A 15,004-nucleotide genomic window follows, 5' to 3' on the forward strand; every position below is an offset into this window, starting at 1 on the left:
TGTACTGTCATCATAAAAGTCACATTTTTAAGGACTATGCAAACGGAGCAGAGGCAGAAGCAAAGAGGACACAGACAACAGAAGGAGACAGAGAAAAAAAATCAGCCGCAGCTCCTAACTATGACTCTGGGGCACGGACACGGGAAGGAGTGTTTTTACAGGAACCTTCACACTTAAAAGGAAAAGTGTTTTTGAAACGTTAAGGCATTTCAGGAAAGAAAGCTGAGTGAGGGGAATCACAGTCACAGGACGAGGCAGCGTCTAGGAGGGTGTGGACTATTTACAAGGAGTCTGGCGGAAGCAGAAGTGCCAACAGCAAGCCACGTGGTACCTACCTGAAGTGGATTCCTGTAGTTTCTCTCTCTTCCTCTTCTTCTTCTTGCCCTGGAAGGACAGAGGTACAGTGTCAAGACAGGGAGTGGAGGGGAGGCATGCAGGTGTGCACCGTACGAGAGGCACAGTCAGAAGGTGGCCGGCCAGCGAGCCCCCCAGAATGACAGACTTTCAGTATGGCTGCACGTGCATGCGTGGGACTCCTGTGTTCCTGCTTCCTTGGCTACCCCTCCTCCTGACTGCCGTGGTCAGAACATGCCTCAGGTGGTGCCCACGCTGAATCTGTGAATGGTGTGAAATGCACTACACAATATTGTATGGCCACAGTGTCAACCGAGTGCCCGGATCCCCGAGGCAGAAGCAAGCTGTAACCAGGGAGAGAGGGAGGGGAGGAAGCGGAACCCGGGAAGCTGAGACCTCTTCTGCTACACCCAGATGTGGCACTGACACAGGAGCGACTTTAAATACGTTTCCAACACACCTCAATGACAAACTAAAAAAAAAATCTGGTCACATTTTAAGCAGCTTAAAGTTTTCATTTCCCTTCAAACTACTTCCGCTTCAATAGGCTACAGCCACAGCCAACTTCCACGAATCGAATCGTAAGCGGCTCACCTGTGATAGGTATTTTCAGCTGACTAATGACATCCACTGTGTATTTATGGACCTCAGAGTTTTATGAAGTTCACTGACACTTCCTAATCACAAAGGGAACTGCCCAGATCAAAAGAACATCATCTTTAATCTGACCAGAGGTGTTCCAGGGGAAGAAGGAAGGGTGCAAGCTTCAGGCAGCCATCACCATCCTTCACGCAAACGGAGTTCCCGCAGTTTGGGATGTTCCGGTGACAAAGTGAGGCTGTTTCCTGTTGGGGCCCTCTGCACTTTTCCCTCCTGCTCCCACTTGCTTGGGTCTCAAGTGTCACCTCTTTCAAGAACGTTCTCTGTCCCATGCCTCGTCCCTCTTCCTTAGGCACAGCTGGGGCTCCTCTGCTGAGCAGATTCCTGGCTGAGCCTCTCCTCCCCCGGCCCCCTTGCAGCCAGCCAGTGTGTAGAACTCTAAGAGTCGCTGCTGCTACGATTGTGTGGTAGTTGAGGTATAAATAGGTGAGGTGAGAGATCCCACACAGAATGTATGGAGGACAAAGAGGGACCAGTTTGGAAATATTAACTGATTCATGCACAATTAAATACTTTTTGTCAAAATTACAAACTACGTGATCCTGGGAGGCAGGATAACCTCTCTTAAAAGAAAAATCTATGTACTGTTGATTCACAAAAACTTCATATATTAGCCCAAATTATGGAAGCAAACTTCAATTGTAAAAAAATCAACGATGCCACTGAGTGGGCCATTTCAATGCTGAACCCAGATGTAGGTTTAGTGATCTCAGAGGCCCAGGAGGCATCCTCACTGTACATCCTGGTCCTGATGCTGACCTCCTGCTGGGAATACTGTCTGCAGAGGGTGCTCTCACAAGACTCTGCTTTGCCTTAGCCATCGATGGGATGCTTATAAAAGTAGTATCAACGAAGGTGGGCTGGGTTTCCCCTTCAGTCAGGCAAGGCACAGGAAAACAATTTTCTTTAACAGTCTTGGAGAGTAAAATCTTTAAAGATGAACTCATAGCAGCTTTCTGCAAAACTATTCTCTTTTCATGTGTGTGTGTGTGGGGGGGGGCAAAGGAACCGGTAAGACAGGGAAAGGGAACTCATGCAAACGTTCTTTACATCTTTCTAAATGCTAAAGCCTATCACCTAAAGACCACAATTGACATTTTCAAGACATTCAGCAAGCAATGCAGGTATGTTCAAACTTCCAGCTTGGCCAAGCTCTTATATGGGGTCAGAGGGTAAAGGTCAGTGATCACCTCCCAGGAAAGCCACAGCCAAAGGGCATGCAGGACAAGGAGAGGACAGGCAGTGTCCCCCTTACAGGGCACGGGAAAGGCTCTGTAGGCACAGATGCTAATTACTGCTCAGGGACCAGAGGCCAGCAGACACAGAGCTAGTCCTCAGGAGGGAAGCTATGATGATCCTCAAGACAAGCCGATGTGGGTTTAAATTGCATTTCAGCTACCTACCCCAGTGCCATGGACAAATTACCTAACCTGACCAACCTCACCAGCCCTGAGAGGCAGAGTTAATGATGCTGATGCCATTGGACAGTTATGAGGATGGAAAGTAACAGAAGGAACGTGAGGCAATCCCTACAATCAGCGTGCGGTAGTTGTTAAAACAACCAAGAAGCAACGTGGGACATGGCTGTGCCGTTGCTTCCAAGTAGTTGCCCACAGGATCTCATTTCCTGTGTCAAAGTCATTTCTGACATAGACGCTCCAAATCCTGAACAGTAAAGTGGCATTGGCTGTGGAGCATATTGTAGAATTCCTAGAAAGATACATATGTGTTCAAATGTTGCAGTGTCTAATATGGGACCTGTGACCTCAGACACACGCTGTTGTCACTGTCTCCATGGGAACCGGGGCTTCTACAGCAAAGGCCATCATTAAACTGCACACTAATTCACGGCAGGACAATTCCTCTATGTGAAGACTGTCCTGAATGGTATTCCTGCTGCTGGTCTCCTGCTATAGACTAGTGTGTCTCCTCAAATATACCACACTGAAATCTTAACACCTCCCGGCACCCCAGACTGTGATGGAATAAGGTACAACCTTTGGTGGGTGCCGACTGTGGCCCGGACGCTGCTATGAACCGGACCCGTCCTTGGGGAAAGGACAGCCAAATGCTTGGGACTGGCCCTCGGACAACCAACCTGTTGGTGCCCATGGTCCAATATCTAAGTCTCCAGAACAGCGAGCAAAAAAATTCTGCTTTTATAAGCCACCTGGGTTATGGTATTCTACTGCAGCTGTCTGAGCTGAGCTAAAAATGATTTTCAAAACATTCTATTATTTTAAGATTCTAAACCACCAAAATTGTTACTTTATATAAAATGACAAAATTTCAAATACATCATTCATAACATACCTTCTGTGTAATAGTCTTACTATAGCAAGATGATATCATTAAGATGTTCAGGCTACCCAGTGTAAGAGGTCTGTCAGTATAGGTGAGATGGTTCTTGACAATAAAATTACAGATTTTCATATAATTTTGATATAATAAAAAACCTAGATGCCAGGGTACACTAATGTGAGATTTAAAAAATGATGTAGTTGTAGTCCTGTGTCAAAACAGTCACAAAAATGTGGTGTAAGATTTGTAAAATACTCATCACCTGGAAAGAAATCTGACAACACATGTCAAGTACTTTAAAATGTTTATAACTTCTTCCTCAAAAACCCTGCTACTGTGAATCTAGCCTGTGGAAATGATGGTACTATGTACAGGATAAAAAACCCTACTATGCACACATCCACAGCAGGGTAGATCATGTGACTCTGAAAGGATAAAAAGAAAAGAAAAATATAAAATCAGGAAAAACCAGGAAACTGAAACACTCAATGGAATACGGACATAAACACCTTCACACACAAAAATGCATTTTTAGGAAACACACATAAAATACATGTACATACATAATAGTATTTTTACTTATATGTGAAACTAAAGACACACAGAAAACATACTAGAAGGGAATATAGTTATCACTAATCTTGCCTTTATGTGGTGAAATTATAGGGGTTTTTGTCTGTTTTACATGTTTTTCTGGTATTTTAATGATAAGGGGTTTATGTCTTGATCTTTAAAGGAGCTTTATTTTACAAATAAGTTAGTACCCACAGCAACAAAATAAAAGCTTAAAGTTTTCAGAACCCAACATACTCGTGAAATCTTTATTATACAGTTTGTTAATTTCCCAAGACAAGAAACAGTGCCAACACCGTGCATCCTCCAGACATCCCCTTGAGAGCCAGGGAAAGCAAGGCAGGGTGTGGGAGGGGGTGGGAGTGGGGGGGGGAAGCCAGGGGCATCGAGAAAAGGCTTACATAATTGTCTCTTGCTGACCAGCCTGGATAAAGCTGCATATGTAGCTGTCTTTCTTTCCGTGCTAATTCATAATATTTGGCCTGCTCTTCCCGGGAGAGGGCGTGCCACTAAAACCAAAAAGGAAAAGGGGAAGAGAGAAAAGGTAAGCGAGGCAGCAAAGGGTTCTGCTCCTGTTTCAAACCCTGACGGGTGCATTTGACGCAAGCATTTAACTCCACTTCACTTCTAGAGGGAAGTCCTCCTCGGATGGGGTCCGGGGGCTGGAGTAAAACTCACATTTCAGTCTCTCTGCCCTGGGGTCCTGTATTACATGCAACACATCAAAGTCCTCACGGCATAAAGACCGTCACCCACCCGCTCCTTCTGCCAATATAAATTAGAAAGAACCCTGGTACCCCCTTCCTTCTTCGTTTGGAGCTTACACCGGTAACTGAGCCTAAGCAGCACTTATTTAGCAACACGTGATAATTTCCACATGGCTTTTAGGACAAACACACCCTTTTCCCACCCAGATGCTCTCCCAACTCTGCCATCTGAAGTCTGGACCCCGAGTCACGTGACACCATCCGGCAAGACATTAGAAGTCGCCCATCTCCATCACCTCACACTCACGCATGCCCACATCTCCAGAACACTGATACCGGTACTCACACCACACACTTCTGACTCTGGAAAGCAAGCAACATTGTCTAAACTTGCTTGTCACCTAAGAGACTGGGGTTCTGCTACAGAACATACACTCGCTGACAGTCTTTGAGGCCGCCTCCCTTCCCCCCCCCTCAATGTAACTGATAAGCAACAAAATTGTGATTCTGACGGCAAGGTATCCACGTGGGGTTTGGAAGACTTTACACGCATACTTTCTTGCAAGTATTTGTGAACTACTTGTCTGGGTTCCCAGCAGACAGTTTTCTAGTATTTTCCCCAACTCTTCAGTACCAGGACCTGCCAGAAGAACCTTCCATGGAGAAGTGGGGTACCCACGAACTGTGAGAAGATTTCACTAATGATGTAGCTGCAAGAGGAGGGCGGGTCCCTCCCTGAAAATGTCACTTAGGTATCTGGGAAACTGCCTCCTCCCGTTTTGTACTAGGCAGCCTAGAGCATTGATTCCAATTCATTCACCTTGCTTTTGTTTGGTTTTGGCTTTTGTTCTTTTTTTTTTTTCCTCTCCCCTAAATGACTTAAAAGGAAAAAGAAGGTGTGGTTGGTTGGGGGCGGGGAGGAGAAAGCAGAGGGAAGCTGATGAGAGAGAACGAACCCTCATCAGTGTCGCCTTGGACTTGAAGGTTTGGCTCATCAGCGTTTTTTCCTACAGAAAGCAGGGATGCCTGCGGCTCTAATCTGACAGGAGAACAAGGCAGCCATCTCCCAGGACTCCTGGCACCTTTCCACCATGCCAGCAGGGCAGCCACAGCAGAGCCCAGAGGCCAGGCAGCCACTTCCACGGACTTGGAAATCCCCTTTAGAGTCGGCCCTCTGTGGTAGATCGGCAGATGGTTATTTTTTACTTTTTAAATGGCATTAGAAGTACAGAATGTAAAGCTAAAAAGCATGACACACAGGTGACTTGGTATGAGCATAAAGGCAAACCAGGTAACATACTTAAAATGCTTTAATTATATTTATTTGTGTATGTGTATGTGCGTGCACACACTCGGGCACACATGTAGCAATTTAAAGATAATTTATGTGAACTGATTCTCTTCTTCCATCGTGTGGGTCCCAGGGATCAAACTCAGGTCATCAGTCCTGGTGCCAAACACATTTACCTGCTAAGCCACCTTGCTGGCCCGTGGTAATATACTTTCGTTACAAAACAATAACCACAAGTAGGAGAAAGGTGGCGGAAAAGTCTTAACAAAAGAAGTTACATGAAAGACAGTCCTTTGTACTAGCAGAATAAATAAAACAGGACAAATGGAACCAAAGGAGAAGGCATGTATGGACTCACTGTGTTTTCATCCAGTGATTCAACCAACCATAGGAAGCCTCAACAAACTGGACACTATGCATGAATATATGTGCAATTAAGTATGCACAACAAAACATTGATCATTGAGATTTACTAACTCTCATGATAAACACATGTGACTACCAGGGCTGGAGAGATGGCTCAGTGGTTAGTTAAGACCACTGACTTCTTCAGGAGGACCCTGGTTCAATTCCCAGCACCCACATGGCAGCTTTTAACTGTCTAATTCCAGTTCCAGGGGATCTGACACTCATGGTAAAATATCAATGCACAAAAAATAATAAATAAATTTTTAAAAAGTGACTACCAAAAGACAAAAATGTCAGTAAGCTGGGTGAAGACAAAATGTCAAAAGACAAGAAGTCTGAAGAAAAAAAATCTGCCATTTTTAAATCTGTCCCTCTACTCATTGGAAATGTCTTATGCCCTACATCACCTTTTGTGACTGGAGGATATTGGCATGATTGAGAGCTTTATAACCTGAGAAAAATCTAGAATAGAAAATTAAAATTAAAATGCACATCAAAGTTGGATGGTCTCCCCAAACTATCAAGGTGTTTATTGCTCACGGCAAACAGTAAGAGGAGAAGATTTTCCCTAATGGTTCCTAACCCACAGAGAATGAACACATGATCAAGAACCATAGGTTATCTAATGGACAGTCTTGGAGTTTTGCATTAAAGAAAAAAAAACTTTAAGAAACTAGGGCGACAGCCTTCCTTTTAGGGGCTCCTGGAACACAACTGACTAAGAAAACATTTTCCTAGCTGTTGATTACTGAAAAATATACATTAAAAATCATATATTATCAAAAATTGCCAAGTCATAGGGGGAAACATTTGCTTAATTTTAAGAAACTGCTAAGACATTCCAACAATCAAATTGTAGCAAATCTGTAGTAAGCAGACTCCAAGCAACAGCTGGGCAAGTCAGTTTATTTTAAATAAGATTTGGGCCATTGCTATTTATGATATATATTAAGAAAACTTTGATTCATCCATAGGAATAGGCATTTCTATTTTAGAGACAGTACAGACGAACTTAAAAAAAATCAAAAGATAAAATGTTCCGGGGTGGATTTAAGACCCACTTTCAAGCGGTGTAATCATGCCAGTGTAAAACTTCGTGATTTTTAAAGCCAGAACTTTAAAAGAGCTGGGAAGCGCGGCCCCACCAGAGTGAGTGCTCAAAGGGGCAGAAAACCTGATCCTAATCAAAGATCCAGGGGCCTATAAATAGAAGCAGGTGTCTAAATCAAAGACAGAGAGAGACCCCAAATGAGAACCATCCCAAAAGCACACATGCTTGGGTCTGGGGACCGTTCAGGGAGCCGAAAAAGTAGCAATTGTTGGAAACGTGCATTAAAAGGAGGAAACACACCTCAAAGATCATATCCTCACCCTCTTGAGCAGGAAAATAATTCCTGCTGCGGGGCCAAGGGGCATCTGACTCAAAGACAAATAAAAAGGAAAAAGCTAAGAGAGGTATGTGAGCTGGAATTAAAAAAAAAAAAACCTCAATCCCTCTTTGCATCTACTGGCTTCCTCTACGGTTACCAGCCTTCAGGCTTTTAAGGTGGAGCCCTTCGAAGCTGGTGGGATCACTCCTCCGCTGAGATCTGGCTTGGGAACCACTGTAATTATCATTATTAAGTGTTTAAGAATCCATAGGGAGATAGGACATTGCACACGGAACGCCACAGACTATAATCTGCCGCTGTGCCCAGCCTTGGAGAGCTGTGTCTCACAGATTGGAACTGGCAATGGTTGAGGCTCTCCAGTGGGAGTCCATAACTCAAGGCCCCTTTCTGTGTCCTGTGTTGGCTGCCGGCCTCCTGAATGTCTTTATGAATGCTAATGGGTTGAGTAGGGAGAACATTACTGGTCATCAATGGCAACTAACACACAATCTTCTCTATGCTTCCCAGGGGTGGCTAGAGCCTCCTCACCTTGTTTGAACTTAAAAAAAAAAAAAAAAGAAGTCAAAACACAGATACCGGGGCATAAACTAAACAGCTGCTGCACACACACACAGAGCACTGGTACATAAAAATGAAGCATTCCTAATAAATTATAATGTTGTGTCAGCACCAATGTAACTTTTGAATTGGATAAACTTGAGTTTGCCCTACTGCTCTACAGATATCCAGCTAAGACCTCTTCAATCCTGTGGGAAAGCAGTTGGGAGGAACGGCTAGTCTTTTTGACAGCTGTTGAAGAAGGGATTTTAAGAGTTCCCAAACCCTGGTTATAGTCTAGGGCCTCCGTATATGACAAAGGCTGAGGCACCGTAACAGTATGGACTAACACAGGGATGCAAGGGAAAAGAACAGCCCAGAAACATGCACTTGTGGGCTTTAGCGGGAGAATGAATCCCAGCACTCGGGAGGCAGAGGCAGGTGAATCTCTGCAAGTTCTAGGACAAGCTCCAAAGCTACACAGAGAAACCCTGCCATGAAAAACAACAACAAACATGATTTCTTTGGCCCCTAAGGTCTCAGAGCACAGCAGCTCTGCTTCTGCTTGGGAAGGGTGTGGGTTCCTCTCCCAGAAGCCCTACTATAGCTCCTTCTGTAGTTTTAGAGAGCTGCTGCCAATACTCACTCCCCCTTGGGGACATCAATTCCCTAAGGGCTGTGTCCCTCATCGTAAGTGCGATGTCCTGAGAAGGGTTTTTGCTGGTCCCTATGGTTCTCTTGCACATTCCTGCTAATCACAACCACAGTATTTACTACAAAGTTTAGTTTCATTAATGTTTGTTTGTTTGTTTTTTGCTAATATCTGTATTTGGTCACAAAACACCATACTCCAAGAAGGCAAGGGCCGTGGCTGTTTTGTTTAGTGACTGTTACCAAGCATCATCACAGACAAATGAAGATACTTGATACATATTGTTTACAAAGTGGCAACAAAAGCAGTTTTCAGTTCCAGGAAGTTTCCTATGTCCCAAACATGGTCAAAATTGTTTACAACTCACGGATCAGTGTACCTTGTGCCCTACTTCCCAGACACTCACACACACACACACACACACACACACACACACACACACACACACACACACACACACGCATGCACATGCGCGCGTGCATCACCTGACATGTAACTAAGTCTCAGCATACTTTAATAAAACCACAACCGTTCCCACATCCCGTTCCTTACCCTTCTGCCCAGGATCTGGTTGATAGCTGCGCTCTCCTTTAGCGTGCACTCGGCTACAACATTCGCCCTCATTTCCTTCATGTATAACATGAAAGCGTTCAGAGGCTTCTTAATGTGAGGTCTTTTTGGCTCCTGCTCCTTTCTCTGTTCATGCTGGGGCTTCCTGAAAGGTGGCGGTGGTTAGGGAAGAGACGGGGGAGAACATCTGTTCACATTGCCCAATTCAATGTGAGGATGACCCTTCCCATCTCTCTGCCAGCCCCTGGGACACCAACAACGTGTGAAAACAGTGTGTGGCTCTTCTGGTGAAAACCCAGGTCGCAAACAATCAAACCACAGGACTTCTTTGTTTACACAGTGACACTGACTAAGTTTCCTTCACTCTGAGAAAGTTCCAGCTACGGCCCCAAAGCTGAGGCCCTTGGTTACCTCTAACTACAGGTGAGCATTCCCTTTCTACTGCAATGGATGTTCACTTTGGGAGGTGGGGATTACAGGACACTGAAAAGCAAGCACTTTCCCCCAGGCCCCCTCCCTGTGTGTGTGTGTGTGTGTGTGTGTGTGTGTGTGTGTGTGTGTGTGTGTGCGTGTGTGTGCGTGCATGCCCTCGAGAGCACATCACAGGTCAACTTTGGGTGTTGACTCTCAGTTGACTTCCATCTTGGTGGTTTGCTTGCTTGTTTAGAAAGGATTTTTCATTGACCTAGGGACCACGCTGGCCCCAGGGTTACTCTCGTCTCTGCCTCCCTGGTGCTGGAATTATACAGATGTGCCACCACACCTGGCTTTTTTTACATGGATGCTAGGGTTCAAACTCAATTCCTCACTCACGCAAGACAAGCTTTTTACAACTGACTGGCTCCCTCGCCCCAGTAAGATTTTGAGCCTTCTCACCAAACGAATATATATTTCCTTTGAATATATATTTCCTTTGAATATATTTTCAGGGTCTTTATGGGCTGCCACACATTGCTTGTCCTGCCCTTGTCATCCACAGACTAAGGAGGCAACATTTCTAATTCCAGGTAATTTAGCCTGACTTTAAAAGTTTGAGCCAGTGCTGGCCCAATGGGGAATTTGATGCCAATGACCACTTTTTCTTGAGTTCTGGGCTGTGGAGGACTCCAACCTGGGCAACTGCATTTCCAGGATGATGTGCAGCAAGTCTGCCACTCTGTTTCCTTCATTGAAGGGAAGTCTGGGGTGGTAAGTGGTCTACAGCTTACAATCCTCCTACATCTAGGACACGGCTCCGCCCTGGTGAGTGCCCTATGGTCTTTTCCAGTCTCAGAGTCAAGCCTCTGTTCTCAGAGACTTCCATGCTGAGCTACGTGGAATCTCACAAGAGAAAAGGAGGCTCAGAAACACGAGGAGGCAGGGGTCTACTTACACGTGCATTAGGTCGCTGTCGGTGTGGGGGTGCTCCTGTTTGACCTGAGGCGTTACAATAGCTGGATGAGGGATGCCGGTTGTGTGGGGGCCAGGAGGACCAGGAATCATATGATGGGAAAACCTATACAGAGAGAAGAAAACACTATGCATTCCTGCTGCTATGGCCAAACCTAGGCAGAATTAGAAGACCACTCACTAACTGCCATTGGCTACAAGTAAAGATGTATGTGTATACACTTGAGTATTAACTATAGACGGAGGTACCAACTGTCTTGTTTTTTTCTTTCTGTATTCAGCTAGAAAATATAACTATTCCCTGGAGTCTTTCAAACTGGCATTCTTCCTTGGGAGGGCAGCAGGCATAAGATAATGGGAAGTTGAATCCATTTTCTGGCAAACAACTTCCCAACAGAAATTTCAATAAGAGAAATTACTGGAAACATGACACTTTATTAAAGATTCAACCAAAGACATCACGTTTCAAATGGCACGGGGAGAGTATACTCATATTGCAGACTGTTGCATTAACCTCGTAAGGCAACAACTGAGAGACAGACAGGACAGGAAGAGTCCCCAGCCCCTCATTCATAAGGCTTTCCTTAGCAATCATCCAAAATGACCTTCTGCACCGTGAAGTTTGGGAGACAGGGCCTGGTTCCAGAGCTAAGGGCAAGGCTTAAGTTACAAGGAAGGACAGAATTCTGCATCCAGACAGAACCTTTACCTGCTACTGCCTTTCTCCTGGGCAAGAATAGGTAGCATTCAAAACGTTTACCTGTCCATCACCAGTCAATGCAAAGGAAGGGACCTTCCCTGCTAGAAAAAAAATAATATTCCAGATGTTTTCTGACATATCTCAGAAAACTGGGTAAATTTGGATATGCCTTAGAATTTTTTTCTTTCTAATCAGCTTTAGAGTAAAAACTTAATTTTACAAGAAAAACAATCTTTGGTCTTTACCAAAGCCTGCAACTGAGCCCTCATTGGGAGAGGAGAAAAGGATATCTGCCAGGGGTCTAATACTTCAGAAACAAACTTCTTAATGATTTTATTTTATTTTTCTAGAGACAGGGTTTCTCTGTGTAGCTTTGGAGCCTGTCCTGGCACTTGCTCTTTAAACCAGGCTGGCCTCAATCTTACAGAGATCCGCCTGCCTCTGCCTTTCCAGTGCTGGGATTAAAGGTGTGCGCCATCAATGCCCAGCTCAAACTTAATTATTAAGGAAACAAAAATACAAGTATTTGACTACGTAATGATGCCCTGCTAAATGTAAAGATACACGATGCATGATGCTGGTTATGACCCTGTGAGAAAACCTTTGTCTTCAGTTCTCATTGTTAAAAACTATAAAAAAAAAAAAGACTAGCTATCTAGAGTTATAGAGTTATACTACACTGAATGAAGAATATATATATACATATATATGTTATATATATGCTGAAATTTACCACACAAACTGTAAACATCAAACCCATATTAAAAAAGAAAAGACAGGTTCACAACCAGTTAATAGCTCACTAGCTCAGCACAGGGACACTAGCTTCCTCAAGAAAGCCACATGGGACACAAATGCCACAGCACAGGCTGTGTGTACATCACAGACGTCAAGCACAGGGCGGAGAAGGCATCCCTTCCAGAAGCAGAAGCGCCACACAGAGCAGCCCCGGGGGGCTTGGCTTGCAGAAACATGTCCACACAGGGCCTGATTCACACACTAGGATGTACATCCTGCCATCATAGCTGGGCAGCTCGTGCGGACTGTCCTCTCTCCCCCAAAGGCCAACGGCCAGTGGAGGAAGGATCTGGGCTACGGGGTGTTTTCAAGTACTGCCGAATTAAACTGACTTGAGTCTCCACAAAGGAAGCCATTGTAGAACTCTGACCCAACTCCTTTCACAGCCCTCTCCCAGTCCACCTGTCTCCCCCCCCCCCAAGAATGATCTAAACCAGACAAGCTCTTCTAAGGACATCTTTGGGGACTGTTGTCACCCCACAGGCAGGTGGCAGTGAATTCTGGAGTTGCGGTGTCTCCTAGTGTGGTGGGTGCCTCGGGGTCACTGTGACACCTAGTGTGGGAGCCAGGCACACTGAACAGACAGGCACGCAGGGGCTGGGTTATGCGCTCCCAGCCAGCCAGCCAGCCCAGAGGCAAGCAGGGCAGGGTGTGCGCAGTGCGAGCAGGGGAGCAGCCTGGCCGGCCCACCTCCACCTACCTGGACATGGAAGTGTCGCCTGACAGTGAGGATGGGTAGGGTTGCCTGAATCCACCCGTGATGGGATATACAGGCTGACCTTGCCTGAGGTCACAGAAGAGAGGAACCCATCAATGACACAACACGAGGTACCGACTGGCAGTAAGAGTTTGGTGACAGGACAGAGAGGGGCATGGGAAGGCAGCAGGCCCCCAACGTCTTTACATGTGACCCGTTCCCTTCCTAGCCCTCCCACGTGTCACCCATCAAAGCACCGGGTGCCTTGGAGAAAAGCCTCCCTCCCTCAGCTCGGAACACAAGTGATTCTTTTATCCCGTCCCTCACCCAACACCTTTAATGCAAAGTAGGACTTAAAGATGCTTATTGAATATAATGCAGCCCACAGAATAGTAAGCCGTGCCCTCAGAGAGGCAGCTCAGCCAACTCTTTATCCAAACCTTTCTGAGAATTTAGAAATAGAAAGGGCACAACTCTTCCATCTACATAAAAATACACATTTCAGAGACCCCCTCCCCAACTATATACCCCCGCTAGAATGAAGAAATCAAAGCCGGATTCACTGCAGTTACTTTTTTCCTCCCCGAGAGGTCCCTCCTCCCCTCTCTTCTCTCAAGTCCACTTTTTCTTTCCCAGTCTTTATTCCCAGCCGCCAGGGATGGTGTAGGCACATTGCTCCTCAGGGGCTGAGATGGACCAGAAAAATTGAGCTAGGGCTGGATGTCTACACAAAATGGAATAAACTAATGGACAGAGGCTTCACCCTAAAGGGGGAGGGAGTAGGAGGCCTGGGCTTGCTGGAGAAAACGTCAGAATGTCTGGGTGTACAGATGAGGCGATGCCATGGGGGCTGTGGGGACAGTAGGGAGAGATTTCTGCTCAACTGTACAGCCATTCCAAGAGGGACAACTGAGGAGGGAAGGACGGACAGGCTCCGAGCTGGGAGAGAGCTGTGTGATAACGGCCACACTCTGCAAAAATTATTCTTCTCATCACGTATTCCCTTTATGGTCATAATTTTTAAAAATATGAATGGGCAGCGGCATTTGGGATGTTTCTGGAAATAACCATCACAAAGGGAAACATCACTGAAGTCTGAAGGAATCCCAAGCACCCAAGTCCTTGCTGGCACCCGACGAGCCTGGGTGCTTGCTTATTAACGTTTGAAGGGTGCTAGTGTTCTGTTAATTTCTCTTTAGCGCTCTGTGACATTCGCCTCCCTTCGTCACTCAGAAGCAAAAGTAGACACCCCAGGAGTCTAAGTCCATGATTCAAAACCGTGAGTCGTTAAAGAGAAACGGGAAGAGAAAAGCCGCTGAGCCTCAAGCATCAGACGGCACAGCAAATGCCCAAAGTCACGAACTGAATCCATAAAACTACAAGCTTCAGAGAAAATGCTACACAGTCAATTAGAACTCAAGTCCACGAGTGGAACGTGGAAGGAGACGTGTTCAAACACCCAGCCCAAGGTTGCAGGAATGCTCTTACCAGCCGAGGGGTGGGGTGATCTGCCCAACAGCACCCGGAGACAGGGGGTAAAAGGTGGGGATTTCTGGAGCTGGAGGGTGTCTGGACATGCCTGTTAAAGGAACGGAAAGGTGTGGTATTACAATCGGGACAACCCAGAGCGAGAGAGGAAAGCAGGAAAAGGCTTCATGCCATTGAGTAACTCTGGAATGGAAACTGCCCATCAGATCCTCTGGATGGAAGTGAGTCTCTCTTCAGGTTCCAACACCTGGGGAAGCAGGGTCTACAGACAGACCCTTGCAGCTGAAGAAATCCAGGCTGGAATGAAGAGACGGCCAGGCAAAGAGCCATCCGGATGATCTAGTGTGCCCTTGTTCCAATCAAAGAGAATGGTAGACCAGTGGTTTTGTGTGGAATGAAAAAGGACAGCCCTCCCTAAGAAGGTGGCCTGCCATGGGGCTCAGAGATTAGGTAAATTGCTATTTTCACTGGTTCCCTTACGGACACAT

The 15,004-nt window shown here is 45.8% G+C and overlaps 1 protein-coding gene across 7 annotated transcripts in view; it reads right to left on the minus strand.

The window, feature by feature from the left end:
- The window catches only part of Lef1 (lymphoid enhancer binding factor 1), a 109,581-nt gene that overhangs the window by 16,083 nt on the left and 78,494 nt on the right, over positions 1 to 15,004 (minus strand). For 4 of the 7 annotated variants that reach the window (XM_013122592.3, XM_005082802.4, XM_021234558.2 and 1 more), the window contains exons 5-10: positions 14,517 to 14,607; positions 13,032 to 13,115; positions 10,817 to 10,939; positions 9,427 to 9,589; positions 4,290 to 4,397; positions 336 to 384 (exon numbers count right to left, since the gene is read on the minus strand). In XM_013122592.3, the coding sequence (XP_012978046.1) occupies positions 336 to 384; positions 4,290 to 4,397; positions 9,427 to 9,589; positions 10,817 to 10,939; positions 13,032 to 13,115; positions 14,517 to 14,607 (618 nt within the window). The remainder of the gene's footprint in view (positions 1 to 335; positions 385 to 4,289; positions 4,398 to 9,426; positions 9,590 to 10,816; positions 10,940 to 13,031; positions 13,116 to 14,516; positions 14,608 to 15,004) is intronic. The other 3 variants (XM_040751782.1, XM_040751783.1, XM_040751784.1) reach the window with 1 other exon arrangement.

This window comes from Mesocricetus auratus, unplaced genomic scaffold (assembly GCF_017639785.1).
Source record: "Mesocricetus auratus isolate SY011 unplaced genomic scaffold, BCM_Maur_2.0 Super-Scaffold_100009, whole genome shotgun sequence".
Lineage (NCBI taxonomy): Eukaryota > Metazoa > Chordata > Mammalia > Rodentia > Cricetidae > Mesocricetus > Mesocricetus auratus.